Source organism: Molossus molossus, unplaced genomic scaffold, assembly GCF_014108415.1.
Source record: "Molossus molossus isolate mMolMol1 unplaced genomic scaffold, mMolMol1.p scaffold_m16_p_2, whole genome shotgun sequence".
NCBI classification, from domain to species: domain Eukaryota; kingdom Metazoa; phylum Chordata; class Mammalia; order Chiroptera; family Molossidae; genus Molossus; species Molossus molossus.
The window spans coordinates 86,928,473-86,947,539 of NW_023425355.1; the positions used below are offsets into that span (position 1 = coordinate 86,928,473).

The 19,067-nt window shown below is 39.0% G+C and overlaps 1 protein-coding gene across 1 annotated transcript in view; it reads left to right on the top strand.

Annotated features, from left to right (window-relative positions):
• The window catches only part of AFF2 (AF4/FMR2 family member 2), a 575,765-nt gene that overhangs the window by 555,305 nt on the left and 1,393 nt on the right, over window positions 1-19,067 (top strand). The window contains exon 20 of the mRNA XM_036270092.1: window positions 9,426-9,616. Within this exon, the coding sequence (XP_036125985.1) occupies window positions 9,426-9,616 (191 nt within the window). The remainder of the gene's footprint in view (window positions 1-9,425; window positions 9,617-19,067) is intronic.

Below are 19,067 nucleotides of genomic sequence, written 5' to 3' on the forward strand. Positions count from 1 at the left end.
TAATAAATCCAAAGGCAGAATAGTGCTGAAAATGTGAAGGCACTTAGTAAGCAAGTTATCTGAGCCTTCATGATGATTTTTATATTAATACTAAAATATCCTGAACTGAAATATAAATCTATCTACTATAATGCTGATGTAAGGCTCAGTGAACTCACCCACTCTTGTGGCCATATTTAGGGCTGTATGTGCTTGGGGCAGCTCAGTCTTCCAGAACTAGGTTGGGTGTCTGGAAATTTGTTGGCCTGGTCCTGATGCTGCCCTTAACTTCCAAGGTAAGCTAAATGAACCCCTTCCTTTCTCTTGGTTTGTTTCTCCATCTGTAAAATGAAAGCCTGGACCTGATGACTTCTAGGCTCATCTGAAGAGCTATTCTTTCCAAGAGGGAAATTTTGAGTCCTAGTTCTGGATTAGCCATGAACTGGCTATGTGCCTGTGCTTACTTGGTTGATAATTAGTTTCCACTCTGATGCCAATACCACCCTCACTACCACAGGCTGGTAGTAAGAAGGGAAAATAGATGACTGTGGATGCATACTTCTGCAAAGAGCTGATTTTTTTTTTCATTTATCAGCATTTAAAAATTCTTCTATCTCTAATCAAAGCACGTTTTTCAAGAGTAGGTCTCCTCTGCCACTATATAAATATATACAAAGCACTCTCCCAAAGTAATGGGATGATGAACTCCACTTTAAGATCATTAAAACATTCTGAGTGAAGAAACAGACCCATTAAAAACTATGCATTAATTCAATTACTGTATTGAAAAGAAGTACTGTTTTGATTGTTGAATTAGGTCTTACTCTTATATTGACAAATAAAGCAAAAGACCACTTCTCTTTTCAAGTTCAGAAAATAAAAATAACCAATGAAAGGCCCATAGAAAGCTATTTTATCTGAGCACAGAGTAAATCAAGGGCAAGTATAGGTAAACAGCCATAAAAGGATCACTGAGAATATATATGTAAATTTTAAAACAAACAAACAACAACAACAAAAAAAAACTCAAACACACCCTACGCTTGTGAACTCATATTAAAAGCTTCCTGAAATAATTTTTTAAGCAGCTGCTGTCTGAAGAAAGCATGCTCCTTTTGGTAGGCCAAATAGCTAATGAATGGTGCAACTCAAAACAATGGCCCAAGGGTTGAATCCTGTTTATTCAGAAAACACTTCAGGTGCATTTCCTTTTGAGGGGCTGAGGACACGACTGAATTCAATGTGTTTCCTGCACTCCAGAGCACACAGTCCAGTGGAAGGGGGTGATAGGTATGAACAAACTTCTCTGTAAGCTCAAGAGAAAGAGAAATTGGACCTCGCTGGTTAAGGAAGGCTTCTTGTCTATCAGCAAAGACTATAAAGTCTGGTTTCTCCAGTGAATGAGGGGCCCTACACAAGATCTCTCATAGCACCTTCCAGAAGCAGCACCCTTGACCTTGAGGCCTGTAGGGGAAGAAAGAACAACAACAACAAAAAGGAGTTGGAAGAATAAAAATCAGCTTGGTATAGAACAGGGTTTGGCAAACTGTTACTGTAAAGGACCAAATTGTACTTATTTTGGGATTTGCTAGCTAAGAGGGAAAACTGAGGCTATTATATGGAGCGAATATAAGAGAAAAAACAATCATAGATGCCTGTGCGACTGAGCAGGGACTGTGCAATCCAGTTATCCAGAAGAGGTCTGTGTGACTCAGAAACACATTACATAGGCATAGAGCCTGGTCCCCAAAAGGACTGTGCCACTTAGTTACCCACAGGACCTGCAGGGCACAAGGGACCCTGAGAGGACTGTGTGACCCAGCTGTGCACAGGATAGACTTAGAGGAAGGGAAAATAGAGGCAGAGGGAATGAAAGCTACACAGACAATTTTCCAGAACCAAATGGGAATTACAACTAAAACAAAGACAAATCCTCAAAAAATTGCAACAGAAAAGCAGCAGGATAGGACAATAGAACCAGACACACTGGTACAATCTGCAGAGGTGCCAGAGGGTGGCAGGCTGGGAGCCCATGGACAGCAGCAGTCTTAGCTGAGAGCAGTGCCCTTGGGGAATAAAGACCAAGAACGCTCCACAGAGATAAAATACCCATAGCCACTCACCTGGGGGTGACGGCAGAGGGAGGGTAGAATGAGCTGGAACTCTGTGGGGACACCCGGGATTTGGAGGGCACTAAGAGTTTTTGCTGAGTTGCAGCCACAAAAGATGGTAGCAAGTGTGTCATTTCCCTGAGCTGTGAGCTCCCCCCATCGGAGATTCAGCCTCTCCTAGGTGAGGGAAAAAAATTGCAAATTGAGGCTCATTAACAGCCAGCATCTATCCCACCCTTTGGAAATCTTCTTATGGAGAACACAAGAGCTACATTGCAAGGCACAGAGTAACCGAGAGTACTAGTCACCAGGAAAAAGCTAGATGATAACTGAACCGTGTGTGGGCTTGCAAATATACCCAGGAAAGTAAGACTTGACAGTAGTGTTTAATGTAGGCCCACCCAGGCACATCAAAACCCAGTAGAGGGAGCCACAAACATCAGAACACCAACACCCACAGGGAAAATTTGGCAACCTCCAAAACAACTGAGATAGCCAAAATGGTGAAACAAAGAAAAAAATCCTGAATGAAAGAACAAAAGAACTGTATCAAAAATAAGATCAATGAAATGCAACTAAACAAATTATCAGAGGTAGAGTTCAGAGCCATGATCTTGAGGAAGCTCAACAGTATCAGTAAGGACATCAGCACCATAAATAAAGATATAGATACATTGAAAACCAAGCAAATAGAAATGAAGAATGACATAGCAGAAGTTAATAACACATTAGAAGGACTAACGAGCAGAGTTGAGGAAGCTGAGGACCGGATCAGTAAATTAGAAGACAGGGTAGAAAAATCAACCAATCAGAAAACCAAAAGGAACGAACAATTAAAAAACAGGAAGACAGCTTAAGACACCTGTGGGACAATTGGAAACGTAATAATATTTGCATCATAGGAGTTCCTGAGAGGACAAAAATGGGCAAGGGTTAGAGAACATATTTGAAGAAATGGTGACAGAAAACTTTCCAAACTTGGTGAAGGAAGAAGGCATTCAAGTTCAAGAAGCACAGAGCCCCAAGTAAGAAGAACCCAAACAGACCCACACCAAGACAAATGGTAATTAAAATACCAAAAATTAAGGACAAAGACAGAATCCTAACGGCAGCAAGAGATAAGCAACAGGTTACCTACAAAGACATCCCCATGAGGCTCTCAGCTGACTTCTCACAAGAAACACTACAGGCTAGAAGGGAATGGCATGAAGCAATCAAGGTCATGAAAAACAAGGATCTGAAACCAAGACTACTCTACCCAGCAAGGCTATCATTCAAAATAGGACATCAAATAAAGAACTTTCCAGACAAAAAAAAAAAAAAAAAGGCTAAGGGAATACATTAGCAATAAACCAGCACTGAAACATATGCTAGAAGGACTGCTGTAATTAGTAGAAGAAATAGGGAGAAAAATAGAATGACAATAAACAAAATTGGCAATAAATAAGTACATATCAATTATCACCTGAAATGTGAATGGTTTAAATGCTTTGATAAAAAGACACAGAGTGGCTGACCGGATAAGAAAGCGTGGCTGATTTTATATATATATATATATATATATATATATATATATATATATATATATATATACACACACACACACACAAAAGACTCACATAGGTTGAAAGTGAAGAGATGAAAAAAAATTATTCAAGCAAATGGAAAGGAAAAAAAAAAAAGCTGGGGTAGCAATACTCATATTTGGTAAAGTAGATTTCAAAATGAAGGCCATAGCTAGAGACAAAGCAGGCCACTACAAAATATTGAAAGAATCTATCTAACAGGAAGATATAACCTTGGTAAACATATAGGAGCACCAACATATATTAAAATTATTCTGGAGCACTTCAAAGGAGAAATCAACAGCAATACCATCATAGAAGAGGATTCAACACCCTGCTGAAATCACTGGATAGATCTTCCAGAAAAAAATGAACAAGGAAACACAGACACTAAGTGAAGCGCTAGATCAAATGGATTTAATAGATATCTACGGAGAATTCCACCACAAAACTGCAGAATTCACATTCTTCTCAAGTGCACATGGGACATTCTCAAAGATAGACCACATTTTAGGGCACAAACTAAGTATCTACAAGTTCAAAAAGATTGAAATCATATCAAGCAGCTTCACAGATCACAATGCCATGAAACTAGAAATCAATTGCAACAAGAACATGCAAAGACATTTGAACACATGGAAGCTAAATAGCATTGTATTAAATGATGAATGGGTTACCGAGGAAATCAAGGAAGAAATTAAAAACTTTCTTGAAACCAATGAAAATGAACACACAACAACAGCAAATCTATGGGATGCAGCAAAAGTAGTTCTGACAGGGAAGTTCATAGCACTACAGGACTACCTCAAGAAACAAGAAAAATTTCTAATAGGATACCTAACCTCACAACTCAAAGAACTAGAAAGCAAGCAAAAAGAAAACCACAGAGAAAGTAGAAGGAAGGAAATAGTAAAGATCAGAGCAGAAATAAATGACATGGAGACCAAAAAAACAATTCAAAGTATCAATGAAACAAAGAGCTGGTTTTTCGAAAAGATAAACAAGATTGATGGACCCTTAGCTAGATTCATCAAGAAACAAAGAGAAAGAACCCAAATACACAAAATCAGAAATGAAAGAGGAAAAGTAACAACCGACACCACAGAAATACAAAAGATCTTTAACAGCTACTATGAACAAGTATATGGCAACAAATTCGACAATCTAATAGAAATGAACCAATTTCTAGAGAGACATAGTCTCCAAAACTGAACCAGGAAGAGATAGAAACCTTGAACAGACCAATAACAACAGAAGAAATTGAAGATGTAATCAAGATTCTCTTAGCAAACAAAAGCCCAGGCCTGGAAGGTTTCACAGGAAAATTTTACTGAACATTCAAACAAGAACTAATACCCATTCTCCTCAAACAATTTCAAAAAATTCAACAAGAAGGAAGACTTCCAAACTCATTTTATGAGGCCAGCATAATTTTAATACCAAAACCAGAAAAAGACACTCCAAAGAAAGAAAACTACAGGCGAATATCCCTGATGAAGATAGATGCCAAAATCCTGAACAAAATACTAGCAAATCAAATGCACCAATACGTCAAAAATATTATTCAACTTGACCAACTGTGATTCATCCAAGAGAAGCAAGCCTGGTAAAATATTCGCAAATCAAAAAATGTGATACACCACATAAACAAAATGAAAGATAAAAATCATATAACCATATCAACAGGTACTGTAAGAGCATTTGACAAAATTCAACACCAATTTCTGGTAAAAACGCTCAGCAATCTGGGAATAGAGGGATGATATGTCCACATAATAAAGGCCATATATGAAAGACCTACAGCCAAAATCATACTCAATGGGCAAAAATTAAAAATATTTTCCTTAAGAACAGGAACAAGAAAAGGATGCCCACTTTCACCACTCTTATTTAACATAGTGCAGGAAGTCTTAGCCACAACAATCAGACAGGAAGGAAAAATAAAAGGGATCCAAATTGAAAAGGGGGAAGTGAAACTCTCATTATTCGCAGACTACATCATACTATACGTAGAAAACCACAAAGATTCCACCTAAAATTTATTAGACTTAATAAATGAATTTGACAAAGTAGCATGATACCAAATTAATGTCAAGAAATCGATGACATTCTTATACACTGATGATGAACTCTTAGAAAGAGAAATTTAAAAAGACAATCTCATTTAACATCGCAGCAAAAGAATTCAGATACCTAGGAATAAACTTAAGCAAAGAAGCAAAGGACCTATGCACAGAAAACTACAGGACATTGAAAAAAGAAATAGAGGAAGATATAAAAAAGTGGAAGCACATACCTTGTTTATGGATTGGAAGAATCAACATCATTAACGTGTCCATACTCCCCAAAGCAATCTATAGATTCAATACAATCCCCATAAAAATCTTAATGACAAACTTCAGATAACAAGAACATATACTTCAAAAGTTCATATGGAACCAAGAAAGACCTCAAATAGCCACAGCAATCTTGAAAAAGAAGAACAAAGTTGGAGGGATCACAATACCAGATTTCAGGTTATACTACAAAGCCACTGTAATCAAAACAGCCTAGTACTAGCACAAGAATAGGCAGATAGACCAGTGGAACAGAACAGAGAACCCAGAAATGGACTCAAGGCAATATGCTCAATTAATATTTGACAAAGGTGTCAAGAGCATACAGTGGAGTAAAGACAGCCTCTTTAATAAATGGAGTTGGGAAAGTTGAACAGCTAGCTACATGCAAAAAAATGAAACTAGAACATCAACTTATATCATACACAAGAATAAATTCAAAATGGATAAAATACTTAAATGTGACTCATGAATCCATAAAAATCTTAGAAGTAAATGCAGGCAACAGAATTTCAGACGTCATATGCAGCAGAATTTTCACTGATACATCCCCTAAGGCAACAGAAACAAAGGAGAAAATGAACACATGGGACTACAACAAACTCAAAAGCTTCTGCACAGCAAAAGATACAATCATCAAAATGGAAAGGCAACCCACTGTATGGGAGAGCATAATTGCCAATGATATATCAGATAAGGGGTTAATTTCCAATATATATAGAGTGCTCATACAACTCAACAAAAAGGAAGACAAAGAACCCAATTAAAAAATGGGCAGAAGAGTTAAATAGACACCTCTCCAAAAAGGACATACAAATGACTAAGAGACATATGAGGAAATGCTCCACATCACGAATCTTCAGGGAGATGTTAATTAAAACAACAATGTGGTATCACCTCACACCTGTCTGAATGGCTGCCATCAACAAATCATCAAACAACAAGTGTTCGCGATGTTGTGGAGAAAAGGGAACTCTACTACACTGCTGTTGGGAATGCAGACTGGTTCAGCCACTATGGAAAACAATATGGTGTTGCCTCAAAAAATTAAAAATTGAACTTCCATTTGACCCAGTGATCCCACTTCTAGAAATACACACTAAGAAGCCTGAAACACCATTCAGAAAGAATATATGTACCCCCATATTCATAGCAGCACTATTTACAATAGCTAAGATCTGGAAACAGCCCAAATGTCCATCAGTAGACGAATGGATAAAAAAGCTGTCGTACATATACACAATGGAGTACTATGCAGCTGTAAGAGAGAAAGATCTCTTATCCTTTGAGACGACATGGAAAGACCTGGAGGGTATTATCCTATGCGAAACAAGCCAAGCAGAGAAAGACAAATATCACATGATCTCACTTATTTGTGGAATATAATGAGCATAACAGTCTGAGGAATGGGGTAGTCCCAGAGACGTGGAATTGGGTAACAGACTGACAATCCCCAGAAGAGGGGGTGTTGGGGGAGAGATAAACCAAAGAACGTATATGCATGTATGCATGAACAGTGGACATGGTCAACAAGGTGGGTACAGGGTAGGGAGGGGAGGGGTGTGGGGAATCAGTGAGGGAAAAAGGAGAAACATCTGTAACAAAAATAAATTAATTAATTTAAAATATATATAAAAAATATTCAAATAATAAATAAATAAATAAATAAATTGACATTTAAAAGTTAATGACCAATACTTAGGGAAATTCTAGAATATAGCATTTGCAACCTGCCATGAGAAAGAAATCCAGCATTCTCTACTTGTTTCTGTATGTCATTAGTTGACTCTTCTGTGCTATTCCTTTAACTTGGACCTCTCCCTACCTCACCCCTACATTGAGAATAAATATTTCTATCAAGAGTATTAAAACATCTTAGGAATTATAAATTGAACAGGAAGTTCTTCACACCCTCTTACACCAGACAAGTTCACAGCAAGTGAGGATCCACTTTCCCCCTGAAGATATATTTATTTTGTTTGCAGAAATGGACAAAGCTCTCACATGGCTATTAACACAGTCTACATGAGTCTCACGGCAAGCAGATCGGTTTGAATTGCTTCTAGATTGAGTCAGCAGTACTTTGGCATATTTGTACCTTGTGATTGCCATCCCCTCACATTCTCTCTGCATGCTGCCTCTCTGTGTGCACATCTGATCCATGAGCAGAGTTGGCTCTAAGTCACTGCAGAAGTCTAGATTTGCCAACAGCAGTGGCTGGTAAAGGGGAGAGGGAATGAGATAGGGTTCCTTGATGGTGTATGGGGGTGTGTTCAGAGGAATAAGAAAGAGATTCCCTCAAATGCACAGACTTAGGGAGTCCCAAATACAGCTTTCTCCCATTTGTTTTACTCACCCATTCAAATGTTCAATTATGATAAAGTGCTGCATTTACCTGGGAAGTTTTTCACAGTGTTAATGACAGGGTATAGGGAGCCCAGGGGTGCACATAGACTTGCTCATGGGCACAGGAAGCCACCCACGTCTTTGGGACTCTCTCTAGGGAAGTCTACAGTAGGGCAACCTAATGTCAGGCCCTCCATGTTATGTGCAGCCAGCAGGTGACTATTCTTGCCAATATAATTTTAAAACATTATCTCCAAACATTGGTACTACCCCAAAGTAGAAATGCCAAATTCTTTTCTTTATAAACCAGCATGCGGGTAAACAGTTAGTAATTAACAATCACCCCTATAGCATGTCTTAAAGAATCCTAAAGAGATCTTCAGAATCTTATTTTTTCCAGGTTCCCTAATACTGCCCCTTGACAGATTTTAAGAATTGCACTTTACTCATTGCGGTGACTGTATTTGGAGCAGCTGGTCATTGTGGTTTCCACAAAACACTTTGATAGACCAATATTGTACATCAAGTGTTATCTAACTGCCAATAACCATTCTGGCAGCAGATAGAGAAATCATCATTGCTCTGATCTGTTTCTTTCTCTGAAACATCGCAACACTTGTTATATATATTCAAAGTAAGAGCTACATTTGTGGGTAGAATTGATGCCAGGGAAATATTTACCAGATCTCTGGTATTTTTAAATGAATGTAGCAATACACAGGGAGTCCTCAATGGTTGTCAAAGGCAGTGTGACTTCACTGTTTAACATTAGAAAAAGAGAAGGGCTCATTCTACGATCTGGCATTATAGACCTATGTGAGTTGATCAGAAGAGGCAGGAATGGGGAGATAATAAGCTCTCTCTATGTTGGGGCATCTGGAGAAACCTCCTGTGCTGGCAAAATTATAAGATGGCTGTTGATGTGGGAACAAATTCCACTGTACTTGGGCTTCATATATGTTCACCATGCTAAACCTCACTGTGGCAAATGGTGTTGTCATGAAGTCCCAGTGTGATAAGGGAGGTCTAGAGCTCATTGTCACTCTTCCCAACTAGCCTAACAAAACCTGTCTCTTCTCATTCCCCAGGAACACTCCATCCCCAGTGTCTCTCAGCAATGTCTCTCCCATCTATGCAATGGGGAATTGTAACAATGGCCCAGTCACCATCCCCCAGCGCATTCACCACATGGCTGCCAGCCACGTCAACATCACTAGCAATGTGTTGCGAGGCTACGAGCACTGGGACATGGCCGACAAACTGACAAGAGAAAACAAAGGTATGCTTATCTGCTCTACCCATTGTTCACAGACCATGGTGAAGTCAAGTATGCTTTGAAGGGCTTGACTTTTCCTGGTGGCCTTATCTTTCTGTCTCTGATTTCCAGGGCTTAGATGAGAGAAGAGGGGGTTAACTCTGTACTGACACAGTGACCTTTTTTTTTTTTTTCTGAGAAAGTGAAAAAAGCCTGGGATTTAAGTGTCTTTTAAAGCTAAAAGTAATCTGAACTGTGATGTGTTGGCAAATGACTTTCAGATTTTCACTCAATGGTAAGGATCAATACAGAAAAACTGAGGCAAAGAAAGAGAATGATTTGCAAATTCATTAAGATCCTGTTGGCTTCTGTTGTCAACATTTATCTTTTCTGGGGGGAGAAGGGAGAGGGGCTATTGAACTAAGGTCTTCTAACCTTCATTATAACTGGTAGCTCCAGTGAGTACATGATAATGTAGCTTGAATTCAGAAGCAAGGGCCAAAGCTTAGCTAGTATTTTTAACACACTGACAGCTAACACATGGTAACACATGAGGCTTGCTACAAAAAAATGCAAGGAGGACCCTTGCTTTACCAGAGATTGAGTCAGTGATCTTTGGTGACTTATGCTGCCATCTGTGACCCTAGCTATCACATAGGTTCACAATGAAGCCTTACTATCCTAGTGAAGGTGGAAAGTAAAAATAAACAGCATTTTTGCCCTACCCATTCATTTTACTTTACTGATTCTGGCTCAGGAACCATAGATACCCCTATGTCAGTCAAGGATGACAGATGTGGGCCTTTTGGAATTAGACTGCAAAGAGGTGACTAGAATTTGGAGTAGAAGTGTCTTGCCAGGAATAGGGAGGCATTAGCATCCTACATGGTCCAGTGGCTGCTAGTGGTGTATGATGTAGTGCAAGTTGCATGGAATGTACTTGGGTGCTACTAGGTCTCCATCAGTGAGTGATAGGGCTTTCCTGGATTCAGGTTGGGTCTGCAGGCCACCTAGATACAGATGGCAGTTCTCTTGGGTTTGACTACAAAGGACTTACTGAGATTCCTAGACCAATTCTTGTCCTAAGCCCCAGCATCCACATAACCCAGGTAACTCTACTTTCCTTTGTACTCTTGCCCTAGAGTTCCAATATGCTTCTTTTCTATCTAGAAACCTGATGCTGTAGTCTCTGGGGTTATACTCTCCACTGTATGATTATGAAATGAAGCTCATCTTTCACACCCCTCTTCTGTGCTGTACCTTCAAAACTATTGCTGAGTATGTGGGGAAAGAGTTCCATTTGAGTAGGAAGGGTACAGATTTTGAAACCTGATCACTTATGTTTGAATCCTGCCTGGCTTGTGCACTGGCTGGGTGACATCAGGCAAGTTACTTAAATCTGTGAGCTACTTCATAGCTTCCATCTCTGTAATGAATATAATAATAATCATGTGATGATGATGAGAGTACCCAGAAGAATGAAAGAATGTGTAAAAGAACTAGCATAAGTAGAAAATGGCGGCGGAGTGACTGGAAGCTACACAGACCATCTTCCAGGACCAAGCCGGAATTACAACGAAAATAAAGACAAATTGTCAGGAAAAGGCAACCAAAAAGCAGCTTGGAGGACCACATAACCAGGGACACTGACTCAATCCTGGTAGGCTTGCAAAGACGCGAGAGGGGACCGGGAGCCCACGGTCCGCAGAAACCTGAGATGGGAGCTGCACCCTTGGCTGGGACCTGCGGCAGCCACGGCTAGGACGTGCAGCGTCCTCAGCTGGGACATGCGCACTTGGCTAGGAGCTACGCCCTCACATGGGAGCTGCCTCAGCTTCGACGAGGAGCAATGGCCATAGCAGGGAGCTGCACCCATGGGTTAGAGTCCCAAGTGGCTCCACAGCGCACAGCCGGGACAGAGCCTAAATTATTAGTAGCAATTCACCTTGGGATCTGGCAGAGTGAGGTCAGACTGGACTGGAACTGTGTGGGGACACTCGGGATTTGGAGGGCGCCCAGAGCATTTGCTGAGTTGCAGCCACCCAGGACTGTGGCCATCTTACTCCTTCCCAGGGCCCTGGAGAAAGGTGGTGGCCCCTCCCTCGGAGATTCAACCCCACCCAGTGGCCATTGAAATGCTAATTGAGGCCCATTAACAACCAGGATCTACCCAACCCTCTGGAAATCCTCATACACTGAGCACCTGAGAGAGTTGTTCATTCAACTCAGAAATCAAGGTTCTTCAGGTGAACTCTACTAATAGCCTCCAGGTCAAAACCTAGAGGATAACTATCATTCCCTGGGCTAGCAACTCTAACCAGGAAAGTAAGACTTGACAGTGGTGTTTAACGCGGGTCCTCCCTGCCTCATCAAAACCCAGGAGAAAAAGCCACCAATAGCAGAACACCAACACGCACAGGGAAATTTTGGCAGGCTCCAAAACCCACGGAGATAGCCAAAATGATGAAACACAGAAACAAAAGCCAAATGAAAGAACAAGAGAACTCTACCGAAGATGAGATAAATGAGGTGCTGTTAAGCAAGTTAACAGAACTAGAATTCAGAGCCATGATCGTGAGGAAACTCAACAGCATATGTAAGGACATGAGTACCATGAGTAAAGACATAGAAATGTTGAAAATCAACCAGTTGGAAATTAAAAACCACCAAGAAGAAATGAAGAATGACATATCAGAAATAAAATACACATTGGAAAGTCTAAATAGCAGAATAGAGGAAGCTGAGGACAGGATCAGTGAATTAGAAGATAGAGTAGAAAAAAATCAACCAATCAGAAAACCAAAAAGAAAAAAAAAAATATATTAAAAAACAGGAAAACAGCTAAAGAGAATTGTGGGACAACTGGAAACGTAATAACATTCGCATCACAGGAGTCCCTGAAGTTGAAGGAAATGAGCAAGGATTAGAGAATATATTTGAAAAAATAGTGACAGAAAACTTCCCTAATCTGGTGAAAAAATAAAGCATTCAAGTTCAAGAAGCACAGAGAACCCCAAGTAAGAAGAATCGAAACAAGCCCATACCAAGAAACATAGTAATCAAAGTGCCAAAAATTAAAGAAAAACAGTGAATTGTAAAAGCAGCAAGAGAAAGCCAACAGGTTACCTACAACGGAAACCCCATAAGGCTCTCAGCTGATATCTCAACAGAAACACTACAGGCCAGAAGGGAATGGCATGAGGTAATCAAGGTCATGAAAAATAAGGATGTGAATCCAAGACTACTCTACCCAGGAAGGCTATCATTCAAAATAGAAGGTCAAATAAAGAGCTTCCCAAACAAAAAAGGTTAAGAAAATACATTAGAACAAAACCAGCACTGCAAGAAATGTTAAAAGGACTGCTGTAATTAACAGGAGAAAGGGAAAGAAAAATAAAACAACACTAAACAAAAATGGCAATGAATAAGTACATATCAATAATCACCTTAAATGTAAATAGATTGAATGCTCCAATAAAAAGTCACAGAGTAGATGATTGGATGAGAAAGTATGACTCATCTATATGTTATTGAAAGAGACCCATCTCACAACAAAAGACTCACTTAGGTTGAAAGTGAAGAGATGGAAAAAAATCTTCCAAGCAACAGAAAGGAAAGGAAATCTAGGGTAGCAATACTCATATCAGATAAAATAGATTTCAAAATGAAGGCCATAACTAGAGACAAAGAAGGCCACTACATAATATTTGAAGGATCTATCCAACAGAAAGATATAACCTTGATAAACCTTTATGAACCCAATATAGGAACACCAAAATATATTAAATATATTCTGTAGGACTTCAAAGGAGAAATTGATAGCAATACAATCATAGCAGGGGACGTCAACACCCCCACTGACATCACTGGATAGATCCTCCAGACAAAAAAATTACAAGGAAACAGAGACTCCAAATGAAGCACTAGACCATATAAATTTAATAGATATCTACAGACAACTACACCCCAAACCTACAGAATTCACATTCTTCTCAAGTGCACATGGGACATTCTCAAAGATAGACCACATGGTAAAAAACAAACTAAGTCTCTACAAGTTCAAGAAGACTGAAATCATGTCAAGCATCTTCTAGATCACAATGGCATGAAACTAGAAATCAATTGCAACAAGATCATGCACAGACATTTGAACATATGGAACCTAAATAGCATGTTATTAAACAATGAATGGGTTATTGAGTAGATCAAGGAGGAATTAAAAACTTATGGAAACCAATGAAAATGAAGACACAACAACACAAAATCTATGGGATGCAGTGAAAGCAGTTCTGAGAGGCAAGTTCATAGCACTGCAGGCCTACCTCAAGAAAGAAGAAAAATCTCTAATAGAGCATCTAACCTCACTACTTAAAGAACTAGAGAGCAAACAAAAAGAAAACCCCAGAGCAAGTAGAAGGAAGGAAATAGTAAAGATCAGAGCAGAAATAAATGATATAGAGTCAAAACAAACAAACAAAAAAAAAACAATTAAAAGTATCAATAAAACAAAGAGCTGGTTTTTCGAAAAGATAAACAAGATTGATGGACCCTTACATAGAGTCACAACGAAACAAAGAGAGAGAAACCTAATACACAAAATCAGAAATGAAAGAGGAGAAGTAACAATTGACACCACAGAAATACAAAAGATCGTTAAAAACTACTATGAACAATAATATGGTAACAAATTTGACAATCTAAGCAAAATGTATAAATTTCTAGAAAGACATAGTCTCCCAAAACTAGACCAGAAAGAGATAGAAACCTTGAACAGACCAATAACAACTAAGGAAATTGAAGATGTAATCAAGACTCTCCCAGCAAACAAAAGCCCAGGCCCGGATGGCTTCACGGGGGAGTTTTACCGAACATTCAAAGAAGAACTAACACCCATTCTCCTCAAACTATTTCAAAAAATTCAAGAAGAAGGAAGACTTCCCAACACGTTCTATGAGGCCAGCATAATTATAATTCCAAAACAAGAAAAAGACACTACAAAGAAAGAAAACTACAGGCCAATATCCCAGATGAAGATAGATGCCAAAATCCTGAACAAAATACTAGCAAATGGGATCCAGCAATACACCAAATAATTATCCACCATGACCAAGTGGGAATCATCCCAGGGATGCAAGTCTGGTACAATATTTGCAAATCAATAAACATGATACACCACATAAATAAAATGAAGAATAAAATCCACATGGTCATATCAATAAATGCCAAAAAAGCCTTTGACAAAATTCAGCATCCATTTCTGATAAAAACGCTCAGCAATGTGAGAATAGAGAGATCATATCTAGACTTAATAAAGGCAACATATGAAAGACCTACAGCCAACATCATACTCAATGGGCAAAAACTAAAAGTATTTCTCTTAAGAAAAGAAAAAAGGCAAGGATGCCCACTTTTGCCACTCTTATTTTACACAGTACTAGAAGTCTTAGCAACAGCAATCAGGCAGGATGAAAAAATAAAAGGGATCTAAATTGGAAAGGAGAAAGTGAAACTGTCATTATTTGCAGATGACATGATACTATACTTAGAAAACCCCAAAGATTCCATCAAAAATTTACTAGACTTAATAAATGAATTTGGAAAAGTAGCAGGATACAAAATTAATGTCAAGAAATAAATGGCATTCTTATACACCAATAATGAACTCACAGAAAGAGAAATTAAGAAAACAATTCCATTTACTATTGCGGCAAAATAATTAAGATACCTAGGAATAAACTTAATCAAAGAAATAAAGGACCTATTCACAGAAAACTAAAAGTCATTGAAAAAAAAAATAGAGGAAGATATTAAAAAATGGAAGCACATACCCTGTTCATGGATTGGAAGAATTAACATCATTAAAATATCCATATTACCCAAAGCAATCTATAGATTCAATGCAATCCCCATCAAAATACCAATGGCATACTTTACAGAATTAGAACAAGTACTTCAAAAGTTCATATGGAACCAAAAAAGACCTCAAATAACCACAGAAATATTGAAAAAAGAAGAACAAAGTTGGAGGGATCACATTACCAGATTGCAGGTTATACTACAAAGCCACTGTAATCAAAACAGCCTAGTACTTGCACAAGAATAGGCATATAGACCAGTGGAACACAACAGAGAACCCCGAAATGGACCCAAGGCAATATGCTCAATTAATATTTGACAAAGGTGGCAAGAGCATACAGTGAAATAAAGACAACCTCTTTAATAAATGGTGTTGGGAAAATTGGACAGCTACATACAGAAAAATGAAACTAGACCATCAACTTAAACCCTACACAAGAATAAACTCAAAATGAATAAAAGACTTAAATGTGACTCATGAATCCATAAAAATCCTAGAAGAAACTGTAGGCAACAAAATTTCAGACATCATAAGCAGCAGAATTTTCACTGATACATCACCTAAGGCAATAGAAACAAAGGAGTAAATGAACACATGGGACTACATCAAACTCAAAAGCTTCTGCACAGCGAAAGATACAATCATCCAAAGGGAAAGGCTACGCACTGTATGGGAGAACATAATTGCCAATGATATATCAGATAAGGGGTTAATTTCCAATATGTATAGAGTGCTAATACAACTCAACAAAATGAAGACAAAGAACCCAATTAAAAAATGGGCAGAGGACCTCAGTAGACACCTCTCCAAACAGGACGTACAAATGGCTAAGAGACATACAAAGAAATGCTCAACATCACTAATCATCAGAGAGATGCCAATGAAAACAACAATGAGGTATCACCTCACACTTGTCAGAATGGCAGCCATTAACAAATCTTCAAACAACAAATGTTGGCGAGGGTGTGGATAAAAGGGAACTCTAGGACACTGCTGGTGGGAATGCAGACTAGTGCAGGCACTATGGAAAACAATATGGTGTTATCTCAAAAAATTAAAAATTGAACTTCCATTTGACCCAGTGATCCCACTTCTAGGAATATACTCTAAGAAGCCTGAAACACCTATCAGAAAGAATATATGTACGTTCATATTTGTAGCAGCACTATTTACAATCGCTAAGATCTGGAAACAGCCCAAGTGTCCTTCAGTAGAGTAATGGATAAAATATCTGTGGTACATATACACAGTGGAGCACTACGCAGCTGTATGAAAGATCTCTTATCCTTTGAGACTACATGGAGGGATCTGGAAAGTATTATCATAAGAGAAACAAGCCAAACAGAGAAAGACAAGTATCATATTATCTCACTTATTTGTGGAATATAATGAACATAACCGTCTGAGGAAGGGGTAGTCCTAGAGACGTGGAAGTTGGGTACAAACTAACAATACCCAGAGGATGTGGTGGTGGGTGAGAGATAGACCACAGAACTTATATGCATGTGTGCATGAACAATGGACATGGACAGCAGGGCTGGGGACAGTGCAGGCAGGTAGGGGGAGGGGGGAATCAGTGGGGGAAAAATGAGAAACATCTGTAACAAAAATAAATTAATTAATTAATAAAAATAAAATACAATAAGAAATAGAAAATCCATGGACATAGACAATAGTGTGGTGAGGGCCAAGGGAGGAAAAGAAAAGAGAAAAAAAAAAGAACAAAAAACAACTAGCATATATGTACCCCTATGTTCATAGCAACACTATTTACAATCACTAAGATCTGTTGACTGTTATTCCCATGTCATAGATGAAGAGAATGAGGTTCACTGAGGTTAAGAAACTTACCCTACAATCACAGTTCTTAATGTTGGGTACAGGAATTGAACCTATAACTGTCCAATTCCAGGCTTTGAACTCTTAGTTAATAGGCTATACTGCCAATCTAGAGATCAATATTAATAATGGGTACTCAGAGACCTTCAGTGAGCTCCTGCCCTGTTACATGAGTAGTGGGCAATTCTTAACTTTTCTACTTTTCTAGGCTTCTGAAATCCAAAGACAACTGATCCAGACAACCAGGCCTATCCAAGTGTTCTAGAAATGCAAGCAAAGTCATAAGCATATTAAAACTTGGCTAGCTTGTCTGCCTCCAACACTATCTTATTTTGCATAAATAACTGGAAGGCAGTTCAATATTTATGGATTTCCTTCATAATTGTATATATTTTCAAAATGTGTTCATTCCTTTTATGTATTTAATTTTATTTTTTATTTCACCATTTATTCCCTCTATGTCCTCTCCCGCCTCTACTCACCCCTCTCTCCACCACACTGTTGTTCAATGGGCTAGGGAGAGGACTTAGTTTGGAATCTTCTGTTTGTAGCATTGAGTTTTACACACTTGTCATTTCTGAACGGCTTAGAGTTGGGGATTCTTCCCACATCTGTCTTATCCACACAAAGATAAGAAAACTGAGACACTTTTTTTTGGATTTGGACTCTGCATACCACTAGAGACAACTGTGTACTTCCACATTTTTCTACCCAGTCATGTGATGGAGATGGATGAGGTTGACTGTCTTAGTGGAAGGTCTCCATTTCTGCCCCGTGCCTACTTACCCACATGCTTCTGCAGCTGAATTATTGCAGAAGATTCTAATGTTAAAATGGGCCAATGGGGCTGATGCTTCTCTCTGGCCTTTGGTCTGTACCCTACTTCCCCAGATGCTTACTTGAAGCAGTTATTCAAATGACTTGGGTATCTAGTTAAAAATGCCACAGCAGACTTTCTATAGACTACCCATGGGAAATTCTGACTCACATGCAGCTCACATTCATTCAACAATGGCTACGGCCCAGGCCAGAGTGGCTCAGCAGTTAGAGAGTCTGCCTGAGGTCCGGAGAGACCCAGGTTTGGTTCCCGCTAAGGGCATGTACCACGGTTGCAGTTTGTCCCTAGCCCCGGTTGGGTCCTTAGCCCCAATTGGGTCGTGCAGGAGGCAGCCACTCGATGTGTCCCTTTCACATTAATTTCTCTCTCTCTCTCTCTCTCTCTCTCTCTGCCCCCCCCGCTCCCACTCTATCTGAACAAAAAATGGAAAAATGTCCTCATGTGAGAATAAAAAACAAAACAAAACAATGGCTATGTCCTTTAACATTTCCCTTAATATAGTATTACATAAGAAAGTATTTTAGATGCCAACAATAATTTACTTCTCTATCAGCAGAAATTACTTTTATTGCATAGTACAGGTTAAAAAGTATCACATAATCATTGAAGTTGATGCTTAGAAAAGGAGCCCATATGTTATGCATAACACAAGGAATAAATGAATCATTTAGTGAAATATCATCTGCTGGACTATGAAGTGCATGTAACTCATGCATGGGAATTACTTTCCAAGAAGGCAGGAGAGCACCCTGATCACTTTTAGGTAGTCTCCAATCTCTCCTCAGATACCTCACTCCCAACCAACACAGGTATGATTTCCTCACGGTGGAAGCTGCCTCCTCTTTGGGAAGCTAACAAAGGGGACACTGGAGAGCCCTCTCAGAACCAAGATCAACACAGTGCTAGAAAAATCCATTTAAACATGAAAAGGGGACACCTAG